Genomic DNA, 12,974 nt, shown 5'->3' with positions numbered 1-12,974 from the left:
TATTTCTTGAAAGATCTGCTTATTTTAATGAATAAAATAAGTCTTTTTTTTTTTTTTCTGGAAGAAGAGAAAGTTTTTGTGGGGACATTGTACTGAATGACAGTAAAGTTTTGGAAAGATTGGGATCCTTGTGCATCACTCAGAATTTTAAGTGCAGTTTGTCTTCTTTGCTGTGCTAACTGCCTTCCTCAGGTTAGCCTTTCTTCTGCGAGGGCAGTCACACTGCAACAAAAACAACCTTTGAGCTGCTCAAAGTTAGGGCTAGCACAGCTGAGAACTTGCTGGGCTGCTTCAACTCACACAGAAAACAATTTGCTTTTTTTTCCCCAACTGGGCTAGTCTTGTGTCAGGTTGGTGAGCTGAACTGGTTTACAGGGGATCCAGCAAGCATCAGATTGCTCAGAGTAGCATGGAGAAAAGGGGACCTTCTTGCTGCAATGAGTTATTGAATCAGCTTCAGCTGCTTTATGCAACTTCAGCCTTGCACTCATGGAACAGAGCAGGTAGAGCAGAACATGTAAGTGATCCATATTATTTTCAGTACAGTTATTTTAAAAATTTAATTCAAATCTAAATTGAACTAAACTGTTTAAATGTACTAGAGTGACTTAGTGTTGGATCACACATTTTTCTGGTTCAAATGTGGAAGGAGTAACCTGTGATTTTAGTACTGCTACAAATGGCGAGGTCTTCAGCTGGCTCAGCATGTTCTAGAAGGATACCTGACTGCCGTGATGGCAGGGACAGATCCCTTGTTCTCCTACCAAAGACAGCAGTTCTGTATGCAAGTAATATGATGCAAGTTCAAGGATGTATCTTTGAACCAACTCATTGCAAAGAGAGAAGAAAGATTTTTAAACCAACGATGATACTAGTATTACAAGGCAAAGAAGGTTTATACTGAGAAACCAAAGTAAAATGTGAAAAGTGGTAGATAAGCATGCACTGGAACAACTGTATGTCCGTGTCACTGTATAAATGAATGTGATCAAAAAACTATGATTTTCTAGGGATCTTTCTCTGACTTCTCAGAATTGTTTTAAAAATGCTAGTCAAATGGCAGATAAAATCTACCTGGGTGGAAATTATTTATCTTTGTAATGTCTCTCATAAAAGAATTAACCAGAAAATAATTAACCATAGAGCAGGAAACAAAGCACTATATCCAGTAATATTTTTGTGTAAGATTTTGTGAAGAGGGACTTGGGTGGAATTTAGGCCTCCGTATATAAAAAAACCTGGTGGCTCTTGCTGCTGCAGTAAGGACTTGACTATTTGACTTCAGTTGTGCCCCTGTGTGTGCCCAGAACTGACCTAGCTTTGGCAGGGCTGTGTAGGTCTATGCCCAAACATGACTGAGATCCAGAAATGAGTTTTCTGCTTGAATACACTGAAAGGAAAACCCTAAAAGTGCATGTGTTGCAGGCAGTACAGACTGTAGAGTAGTTACACAATCACAAAATGAAGTAGTGGCTAGTAGGATTTTGCAGAGTAATGGTTAGTTATGGCATGGCATTTGTCACTTACCATGTCATTGTTCTCTGCACTGTTTCTATGTTTTCTGTACTTCATTTGGTTACCGGACAAGGCAGACCCCTTGCCCAGTACAGAACAGGGACCAGAACCCATGCCTGCCCCTTCTAGGTGGGCATTAACTTTGTGTAATTTCTTTCTGGCTCATGGAATTCTCCAGTTCATTACTGCACAGCACCATACCTTCAGCGGGCAGATGGGGATGATACCCAACCCAGCACAAGCAGGTGGCAAGGCTAGGAGGAGGGTAAATGCTGATAAAGGAATTAAGTGTTGTGTTTTCCCCACCAGCCTTGCCTAACCAAAGAGAAGTTATCTTATGGCTTCAAATGTTTGGTTAATTGCAGAGGACTAACTTGCTAGGAAGGTCATAGAGGTGGTAATTAGAAATGATGGGATGAAATTTTAACTGTACTTGTTTTCTTTGATCAGTCAAAGTGTTATTTTCTTTCAATTAAGCCTGTTAATTGTGGCAGGTAGGTGAGCCAAGGCATGTAGGCAGAGGTTATAACTTTTATTAGATTAACTGATGTCACTGCTAAAAGCTCATAGTTAAGGATTATGATGGGAACTCATATCTTGTTTCAGTTTAAATGACTGAAGGTGAATATATTAAAGGGGAGCAAGCATGTACTCATGTGGGTGACCTATACTCATAAATAAGTCTATTTAATTTCTTACTATCTGAGAGAATCTCTTTGCATGCTAATTTCATAGAAAGTTCATTAAACCAACCTGTTGTATGGCTGATGGATCAGCATACAGCTGTGTTCTGTTGAGGTCTTGCATTTCTTCCTGCTTACAAAGCCTTTCTAACAGTAACTTTTTGCCTTCTGTTACTGTGTGCACTCTCTCTGTTAATAGTTTTTGGAAGTGGAGTATGGTGTTTTCAGAAGCACTTTTCTTAAGTGGAACAGGTGACACCTCTGTGGACAAAAGCAAAGTATGTAGTTAAGAGTGCACAAGTCAATGAACTGCTGACACTGAAGTTTAGTACATGCTAGATTTTGCTAATGCTGTCCTGTTATGCTCTTTTGGCAGGCGTTGCCTGGTGTTGTGTAAGGGGTCATTGTATAACGGCAAGTAGGAATGAAGCAGACCTTGTAAAAATCACTCATATTTGAAACTTTCAGCTTTGCCTAGCTACTACTGCCTTCTGCAAGACATACTTATCTAATAGGCAATAAATGAAAGTATATTTAATCACATAGAGTTAGTCCTGTTAGTACAGTTGTGATGGTGAACTGAGCATGTTGAATTCAGAAATGTTGTGGTGTTCAGATCTGTTTGTGTTCATCTGTCTGTAGACAAGACATCATTTTAGTATTAAAACCAGGGGCAAGCCTCCTAGAACCTAAGTTTGTCATCCCTCATTGTTGGACTTTTTGATTATTTAGGGCCTCACAATTCTGCCAGGAAGAAAAATAAGTTCCGGACCTTTCCTATATCAGATTACATGCCGCGTATTTCTATCCATCCCTTCATTTTTCTCTCTCAGTGATTCTATACCATATCTTCTCTTTAGAATAACTGTCTTAACCTGTTTTCTCTTGTACAACATGTTAGACATTAGATGCTATACATTACATGTTAGACATTGTATGTCTAGACATGTAATTTGTCCTCTCGTTTACTGACACATAGTATAATACGAGGAAACCACAACCATGACTGTGATATTGTCCCTATTTTCCTCTGAGCAACACAGGTAATTAAGACATCTTCTTTTTAAAATCTTTTTGTCTTTTCCTTGGACTTAACTCTTATAAATGAAAGAAGCATTTCCTGATGTTTACCTCATTTATACCAGGGATGAGGATTGAAATAAAGAAATTGCAGTTTTCCTTAGGCCCACATTTTTATCAGGACTCTTCTTTTGCAGATTGTTGAGAGTGAGAGAAAAATGTTGTTTTGGAGCTTGGTGTTAAGTTGTAGGATTTTTTTTTTAACTGTTTGAGTACTGGAAACTAGAATCTGGCATCCAATTCAACAGCAGTATATAGATGCTTTAAAAAGTCAGGAGCTCTTACCATCATTCCATGCTTTTCTCTTGATACTCAAGGATCCTGTGTTTGCTGTAACATCTCCCACTGAAACTTAGAAGAGAAAACCAAGGTGACTAAGTATTTTGCAGAGATTCTCAAAGCACAGTCAGTCACATACCAAAAAGCTTTATACTCCAAAAGCAAATGCATTGGGACAAGTGACCTGGAGCAATGAGAATCTTCTAGAAAAGTTAGGTGCTGGGTTGGCACACAAAATCAGGGTGGAGACACATTTATTTGGCAGTTGCCTTGAACAGCTTAATAACTAAAGCTTCTTTTCTGAAAAGTTACTGTTTTATTGTCTCCTGCATCAGCATTCACAGCACAGATTACAGTCCTTTTCCAGCATGCTAAAATATAAAACAGCCAGGTTGGCACAAATATTCTTGGTGTTGACAAATTCCATTCACAGAGAACAGAAATGAGCAGTAATATCTTCAGTTTCTGGATTTGGAAGAAAACGTCTGTCTTAAGAATGTGATCAAGCACAAGAATGAGGCAGGTGAGAAGCAGTGGTGTCATCCCACGGCTGTGTGGATGTCATTCCAGCCTCAACTACTGGCACTACTGTATGGTGCCCTTGGACACCACATCGGGGCTCTGATTCATGACTGAGAACAGCTGGCTTAAGGATGGCTCCAGCAGTTTCTGCTCAAGCTGTCCATCTGGCCTCTGCTGCAGAAATGGTTCAAGTGCTCAACTAACATTTGTGATGTTGCAAATTATTATCTAACATATTGAGAAAAATCAAAATTAGTTCTGGTTTACCATAACTCACTGGGTTCTAAGCTGCAGTGGTTAAGTTGCTTCTACAAGAGCATCTGATCTGCCTGGAGCAGGGGCAGGTGCCCCTCAGAGCTGGAGCGGTTGCCCCCGGCATGAGAACCCTTACAGCAGACACAAGGTTAGCAGTGTGGTCCCTAGATCAGGGGTCTTTTGATAGTAAAATAGAAGCAAACTCTATTTAGAAAACTGATTCTGCTTTGGCAAAATTAGTATAATAATTACAAGAGCTCAAACATCACTGCCCTGGATTTTTCTGTCTCTTAACTGTGGTGTGAATTGAATTAATGAAGTTTGCTTTTTTTGAGTCCTTGCACTTGGCTTGATTGTTACAGATTTCCGCAGTTCTAAATGGTATGAAGCTCTCTGTCCATAAGACTTTACATGCCTGCTAGATCTCCTCTAAAACCTGCCACGTTTTCTAGCACTATTTCACTGTATCTCACTTAAGCTTCCAAAAGCACATTCTCCAATAGCACTGTACGCTTCAGGTGCTTTCACTTTTTGTTAACGTTCTCACTTCTAAACTCCTCCAAAGACCATTTCCGCTTGCTGCATATTGCCTACATGACCATGCAGATACAGGTTCTTCAGTTATTTTCCCTCCCCATTCTGGCCACATATTTCACGACTACAGCATGGGTCAACAGGCAACTTTAAGTTTCATTTTAAGTGCTTTATTTCATCACTGAAGTTTTTAATACCTGATAGGAGACTTGAACTTTCACATCCCCAGCTTGAGGGACCCAGAGGCTGTCTTCTTAAGATACAGTCAACTTCATCATAAAATCTCATTTTTCTTCTGGGATTACCAAGATGCTCATTTTCCTTCTGCAGTGCGCGGTATTCATATTTTAGGTTCTTGTACTTTGTGCGACATTGTTTCCAGTCTCTATCTATACCACGTTTCATTAACCTTCTGGCAATTTCCTCAAATATTTCTTTATTTCTTGTGGCCCCTTCAAGCATTTGTTGTATCTTTTCATCTGACCATATGTTTATCAGAGCTCTGACTTCATTATCACTCCAGTGTTTTCCTGCTCCAGTATCATTAACTGTAATAACTTTAAAGTGATTTTGTGCTTCTTCCAAGGGAATGTGATTATCTGAAAATATAAATGCAACAACGACTGAGTATTGCTGAATATACATACATTAAAGAGTAATTGTAGCTAATGATTTGGTAACAAGCTGAAGGATTCATTAACGTTTATAATAATTTCTTGTTAGGAAAATATTTTAACTTGACAATGTTAATATCCATACATGATTACATTTCTCTTAAGTATGCAAAATATGTAGCAAGTGAAATCTCTTGTTTCTCCAAGGCATCTAAAATTCCACATTTTGTCAGTGTAATTTTGTTGCTGCTGTTGTCAAATTAAAGACAGATGTATCCAAGTGCTACATGCAGGAAGGCAATAGGCCTTAAGCTTTAAAGCAACAAGATATCAGCATTGATAAGAAAATGGCTTTCTGGTGTGGTTTCAAATTAGAATGGCAAGGCAAAATATCATGCAAATGAAAATGCTGCTGGGGATTCAAGAGCAGAAAAAAATCTTACCTACTTATTCAGAAGCAGGCAAATGCTGCTCATCAGGTAAGTATAGAATGCAAAGTTGAACTACAGTACTAATGCAAGTTTTGCTCATGACAGGGAATAGAGCTATGAAACTAATTTTTAAGTTCAGTGATAAAGCTAGACTGGAGTCAGAAGTAGGAAAGTAGAGCTGTGTTTACAGTAGAGATCTGGTTGCTCCAGCTTTGGTACTGAAATTACAATGCGATTTTGTTTCAGAATAAACGCATGGAAATTAATACTCACCTGTCCCCACCATCCGTTTTGCTACTGGTGTACAAGATCTGTCTTCTGAGGTAGTGCTTATAGAATCATCATCTATAGAAACACACAGTTTTAAATAAAATAGACTTGGACAAATAAATTGCTAATATTATTGTAATCCTCTGCAGGTAACACCTATCTTCAATTAAAAATGTTGTAACCTATTAGTCTAACCCATTAATTATAACAAGTCTTCTGCCACATGCCTCCCTAAATCAAACGATTTATTGGCATTTCTAGTAAGCCCTATCTTTCTTTCTGCCCCTGCATTCCCCAAAAGGTAGCTGTGGATGCAACACAGATTTAAAATACTTGATTAAACATGTAGGCATACACGGATGGTTTGTATCTCACATATAAGTCAATTTGCAAAACATGTTTGTACACACTGATTAGCACAGGTGTGCCTTCCAGTGTTTTTCCTAGATGATGTGGGTAGGGCAGGCTTGGTGAGGCTTTGGTGCCATTTGTGAGGGCACGTGTCTGGGGATTCACTCACGCCTAACAGGGCTTGGACTGCAGCCTTTCCCTTCGTGGGGTCATGCATGCTCCCCCACCGCTGTCATGAAATCAGCAGGGACTTGGGCCCTAGAATACCATTTTCCCCCTCTGGAGTTTGGAAGCTGTGCATGTGATTCGGGCACGATGAGGAGGAGTGAGAGGCACAGGCACCTGTCGGCAGACCTGCATGCAGTGTGATTTTGCATAAGCTGCATTTCATACTGCTGATGGGGCTTTTCTCGGATCTTTGTGAGTTTCCCTGGGACAGCAGAAAGAAACTGAAAAGAGACCTTTGCTCCTTATTCCTACTTGTTCTCCTCTATTCAGGACTCCTTTTTGCCACAAGATAAAAGTGGTTTAGAGTCCATTTTGGTAAGCTGCCATGGTGGGTTTCAAAGCTGGACTTTGAGGTGTGCCTTTCCCTGATTCTGGGATGGAGGGCAGGGAGGGATGTTAGGTTTTGTGGTGAAGGTTGCATGCTTTTGCCTTCCTTTAGGAGACAGCTATGTTTTTTTACTTTTGAGTGAAAGGGTAGTCTCTGATACAGAGCTTTTGTGATGGAGATAACAGAAGTAGAAGAAAAATTGAAAAACAAACAAGTCATTAATGCTTTTGTGGAAATCTTTAGCTTCTGCTTAAATTGCACTTTCTATATGTAGAGATGTCTCTATCCAAAACTATTCTATGTAGCTTAAATGACAAAATAGGGAAGACAGAATAACTATTTTTTATTCTACTAGCATTTGAGTTCTGTTCAAAATTCCATCTCTAACAGGATAGAAACATCATTATATTATTTCTCTGCATGTCTACATGCCATTTTTTTTCTTCCCTGTGCAGATCTGCAGTTATAATAGCTTTGCACTCTTCCACAGCATAAAAACTATTCCCTTCAGGAGTAAAATTCAGAAGCCTTCAGAATTCTTGAAATCATCTGTGGACACAAAGCCCAGCTCTGCTGACTCTGGGCTCATTTCCTCATGCTTGGACTTCTCCGAGGCTGAAAGTTCACTTTTGTGTGGAATTACTTTTTGAGTTGGGAGGGGAAGGTTAGTTCTCATCATTTTGGTAGGGGATGTCATAGACCAATTATTTTCAATATAGTTTTCAGTAAAGGGCAGAAGTAAATATTCCTTATATGTTTTGAAAAACTGAGTGCATGGTTTAGACTCTGTTAGAAATAAGAGATTGTTGGTAAATAAGCAGTGGTTCATTTGATGAGCTTTCTTTAATGGTACTTGCTAACATATGCACAGAGTAGTACTTGGAATTCATATTTGCTTTATAACTTGCTTTCTCTTAAGTGATTTGGCAAATACTTCTTTTCATAAACCATATGCAGGAATAAATTTTATACCAATGGAAAACTTAGAATCAGAAACTATACTCTCATAAGCACGTGTGTGTGGTTTACTTGGAGTACTAGAAAAAAAGTGTTTTTTCATAAATAGGCTACCCCATAACTCTTAAGAAAATTCTTGCATCTTCTTTTAACACTTGCAGCTATTCGAAATACAACCTTGAGCCAAAATGGAGCAGTAGGTCTACTCCTGGGTTCTTGAGTGATTTTTTTTGTTTGTTTTTAAACTATTACCAAAAAACCCCATGGCTTTCATTTATGTGCTCATTCTCTCAACCATGCTGCCTCTCTAATCTATTTCTGCCTTTGGAAATGGCACTTCTGTACTACTGATTTGTGTGATTACTATCCTCAACTGGATATTACACGACAGGAACAGGGAATTTGTGTCTATAAGGCAGTCAGCTGATTTGCATGACATTTTATTCTGTGTCATTGTGTATGAACTCTTCTCTTTGCATTAGTGTGACCTTGCTATGTCTCTGAACTTTCAGGGACAAAGCTTTACTTTATCCTCAATGTAACTTGTGTTTCTGTGTGTCATTGCTGTGATAGCATTGCTCTGATGTTGCCCTCAGTGTCATACTCCTTACAGTTGTCTTTCATAATCAAGATCAGCCTATGCAAACAGCTGTAAAAGCTGTTTTGGATAGGGTGTCTCTACACCCAAACTCCAGATAACATAATTGCCAAGAAGGAAGCTCTTGCCTGGATCACAGAAATACTGATGCATACCATAGAAATATTCTTATGGTAGAAACTCTCAGTGTAAAAGGGCAAAGAATTGTTGTTCACATAATCATTATAATAGAATTTTTTAGTCTTTCCATTAACTTCTGGGTGTAAACAGCACTACCGTAAAGTATATTTTGATCCAGGATGTCAGGTCAATAGATTTCAATGTCATCATTATTTCTTCTGATGCCTTTTTTTCATGACCTTTCATGGTTTCTATGCTCATTTATTCCACAAGATTAATATCCCTACTCTATTTTAATGTTAAATTTTAACGTTTTTAATAAAACAAATCTCCTGAATACTTGTCATTGAATGTATGACTTCTATATATTGCTGAGACTCTGATTTCAGTTTTACTTATAAAATAATTCAGAATATTTATGGCAACTGTTTGATAGGGAATAGTCTGAAATTAAGTGCACTGTCATGAAGTAGTTTGAAAAGACAGACAAGGCATAATATGTTCAGTGTTTCTGAGACAGCTATTTAGCTCTCCAGTTTATCCTCTAGCAACTGTGTATGAAAAAGAACAGTATTTGTCACAATCAAATGCAAACTTATCACATCTAGCTTAATAAGGAGTATGTTGTCTGGGAAAATAAGAACTTGTTATTAATTGGGGGAAGGAGAAATAAGTGTTTATGCATTTTTTCACTATGAAATCAAACAAAAACCAGATTTTATCATAACCTAGAAGCAGAACAAGTATAATGTGCAGGACTAACATACAAACCTTAGAAATCTGCAGTTCCCAGTAAAGTAGAATGTGCTGTTATAACCATCAAGACACAGTCTTGACCTACCTATTTCAATCGTCTCCTTCTTTATTTGTGTAGCTTCCAGAGCTGCTGGGGTGGAGTTGGCAAAGCCCCCCTCATCTTCAATGACTTCTGTAAAAAAAATTTAGAGAGTTCTTATTAACTAAACAGGTCTTGAGTTATGTCTTGAGGATCACTAACTTCAGAATGCCATTAATGATAACTGTTGTTAAAGATTTCATCTCTTAATACATTAAAGTTGCCATTTCTCTGAGTAGTGGGCTTAAGAGCAGAGTGTATGCACTTATATATTGAAATAAATCCAGAACACCACATAACAGCTGCATAATATAAGTTTATGGATTAAATGTGCAAACTCTTTAAGTTATTTAAACCTGGATCAGAATTTGTAGAATGGTTTGCTGATCGTGGTTGTAAGATATGTAGTAACTGGTGAACCTCTATGCATCAGAACAGGCAAGACAGTGACTTTCGTAAGGGGTGCTTCAATACATACTGAAATTATTTAAAGACTCCCAAGCGACTGCTGCCAAGAGTCACTGAATTAGCCCCAAAAAGGGCAAGGGTCCTGACATTGCATCAGGGTGCTGTGCCTGGATGATTGATCTGCAAGGCTGCCTGCCTGCATGATAAAGACAAAGTACTAAAAGCCTGTCCTGAGAGCATCCCCCCCGCTATGGCTTGCGAGGGGTTTACATCAGGCAGCTGGGCCCCGGCTCAGCTTGGGCACAGTGACAGAGGTGTCCCTGGGCTCCCCTCCACGGGGAGGAGATCTCCACTCCTCTGCCATTGGCCCTCTGATGTTTAAGGGAGAACTCCACCCCGCCGCCCTGGGACAGACGGATGGACAGACAGGCGGATGATGCAAGTGGTCTTTCCGATCCTCGTTTCCAGGTGAGGACACTGCTGTACAGAGATTAAATGGTGAAGGCCACACTGCGGATCGATGAGAGCAGTTTCTGGCTCCCAGCCTGTTCTCAGTCCATTCAAGAATACTGCCCCTGAACATTGAGCAATAAAGCATGATCTAGAGCCATTTTATTAAAAATTACCCCCAAGTCAATACGGCCTTGTTTGCATTAGACACTCTTTATGATGTGAACCAGCATCATGCGCCCTTTTATTTTTTTTTCCTTGGCAAGCCAAGAATGTGGGTAGGGAGCCTGGCTTTTTTTCTAAGCCACCGTTCAGAGTTTTTGGGGGGAGGGCACGAGGAGAGCAACACTGAGCCAAACAACAAACCATCGACAGTTTCTGGCATGGGTAAAATACAGCGGCTCTGTCCACATTGTTTAGTGAAGCTATAGACAGTTGCCAGCAAATATGCTTAATCTCTACGTTGCGTTTGAAGCATTGCTGACAAGGCCACCAGAGCAATGCTGTCACAGTCTTGTCTTTTACCTGCTCAGACCGATACAAACTCTGTGCTCTTTTGGCACTCTGTCACTATCACTATTTATCCTGTTTTCTGGCTCATGAGGCAAGATTAGTAATTTGTCTCCTAATTCTTACTCTCTCATGTGTCTTGTATAGTATAAAAGAGTGGGGAATACCAAAGATAGGGAAATTTTTTCAGCATGTGGCCTTATGTTTACTCTCCAACAGCTTGCAAAGTTGCTGCTGTCTCTGTTGTGCAGATCTATGAGACTGGATACAGACAGCTCTGGATGCACAGTCAGGAGTTTGTGTCTGCAGCCCGAGTATGCCTTGGGCTAAGCCAGTGAATAATCAAGAATTTTGCTTTTGCACTTCTCTGAAATACTCTACTTCACACCAGCCCAAGGCGTATGTATTAAAACATTATCTTTTAACTTTATGTTTGTACATTTTAAAATTCCAAGCACGCAGCAGTAAACGTTCAAAAGAAGCCAACGTAAGTGCCTGAGTATGTACCGACTTAAGATCTTGACTTTAAACAACCATTTTTTAAAAAGCCCTTGCTTAGGAATGTATCTTGGCAATGTAATTACTTACTCCACATTTGTCATGAGAGGGACATTAGTAAAGTATGCATGGCACCAAAAATCCTAAAAAAATAATGACAAGAAAGGTCATCTGTTTGAAGTTAAATACTTGCTGTAGGTATTTTTTAAGAACATCAGGCTACTGGCATTTCTTAGAATCTTCTTTTCATCTCCACTGTTGCTTCCCCTGGCACTTAAGATTTAATCAAACACCTATACACCATCTGTGGTTGTACTGCAAAGTCTGACACATGTGGAAGGTACAAGTACATGGAGTTAAAATTGACTGACTACTGCCTGTGCCAACTGAAGCAATTTGCTCTTCTGAATAGATTTCTGGAATTAACTGTCCTTAAAAATGATCCCATGAAATAGAAAACATCAGTCAAAATGACTAAATAAGGTTTTATTTCCAGATTGATATAATAGGGGTATCTTTTACCAGAAAAGAGAAAAATTTACAGTGACCCTAGCCTTTCCTAGGCTGCTTTTGCAAAAAACTAAATGGGTTTTGTGATTGCTATGATGAAATGGGTTTTGTGATTGCTGTGATGGTCTTGCACCCTCTGCTGGCCAGTCTGCTGAGAAAGCTACTCCAGGGCAATGCTGCGAGAGACATTTCAGTAAACTGTTAACAGTCTGTAGAAGAACGTGTAAGGATTCATTTACTTCTGTCTTTTCCTTCTCAGGTGGGCATTTGAGCAAATACATGTGGGCAGAGGAGAAAAACAATACCATGAAACATCAAATAACTAGGTATCTTCCTGAAACTGGCGCGTTTGTCTTTTGACTAATACTATCTTAATTTTTTCCTTGCATGTACGGCAAACCTGATTGGACTGTTTATAAAGATTGGCAGTGGCAACGATGTTACTGTGGTTAGTAACTCAGATCCATGTGTAAGATCGTGAGAAGCACATGCACTTCTGAGGGAGCTTGTGCACCTCTGCGCATTTATGCAGCTGCAGTTGCCAGAAAGCAGATGTCTGTCCAGGCTAGCTAGTATATATCTAGACAAGCGTATGTATAACTCTGACTGCAGAGTACATTAACTCCATGTACTAATTAGGAAGATACCCTGATACAAGGTTAACAGAATTTCTAAATTCTTATTTATGCCAAATTATTTTTTTTTACAAATTTTTTTTAAAGGCACATGAGTATATATATATAAATTATAATTACATGCTTGTTGAGAAACAGTTTTCTACAAAAGTTCTGCTGAGTATGGAGTAGTCCTTAAGAAGTCACATCTTAAGGGCTGTCAGACATCCACTGATATCAAAGAACCCATGTAATACAGTATCCCTGCCTGATTGCCTGTTTCACTATTTATCAGCAAGTAAATTTATGAATACAGAGGTACATACAATCTCTTTACTTACGAGTTTCTCACTTTAAATTTATTTGAACTGTCTAGGAAAGGCA

The 12,974-nt window shown here is 39.1% G+C and overlaps 2 protein-coding genes across 8 annotated transcripts in view; one reads left to right on the top strand and one right to left on the bottom strand.

Annotated features, from left to right (window-relative positions):
• The window catches only part of PPAT (phosphoribosyl pyrophosphate amidotransferase), a 50,767-nt gene that overhangs the window by 7,509 nt on the left and 30,284 nt on the right, over positions 1-12,974 (top strand). The gene's annotated exons all lie outside the window — the stretch shown is intronic.
• The window catches only part of PAICS (phosphoribosylaminoimidazole carboxylase and phosphoribosylaminoimidazolesuccinocarboxamide synthase), a 42,399-nt gene that overhangs the window by 17,331 nt on the left and 12,094 nt on the right, over positions 1-12,974 (bottom strand). For 6 of the 7 annotated variants that reach the window (XM_072863291.1, XM_072863293.1, XM_072863294.1 and 3 more), the window contains 5 exons: positions 9,607-9,693; positions 6,187-6,258; positions 5,066-5,467; positions 3,564-3,629; positions 2,269-2,459 (listed from right to left, as the gene is read on the bottom strand). In XM_072863291.1, the coding sequence (XP_072719392.1) occupies positions 2,269-2,459; positions 3,564-3,629; positions 5,066-5,467; positions 6,187-6,258; positions 9,607-9,693 (818 nt within the window). The remainder of the gene's footprint in view (positions 1-2,268; positions 2,460-3,563; positions 3,630-5,065; positions 5,468-6,186; positions 6,259-9,606; positions 9,694-12,974) is intronic. The other variant, XM_072863292.1, reaches the window with a different exon arrangement.

This window comes from Ciconia boyciana, chromosome 5, assembly GCF_034638445.1.
Source record: "Ciconia boyciana chromosome 5, ASM3463844v1, whole genome shotgun sequence".
Lineage (NCBI taxonomy): Eukaryota > Metazoa > Chordata > Aves > Ciconiiformes > Ciconiidae > Ciconia > Ciconia boyciana.
Note: the sequence above shows the minus strand (reverse complement) of the source record. Positions and strands in the feature narration are given on the sequence as shown.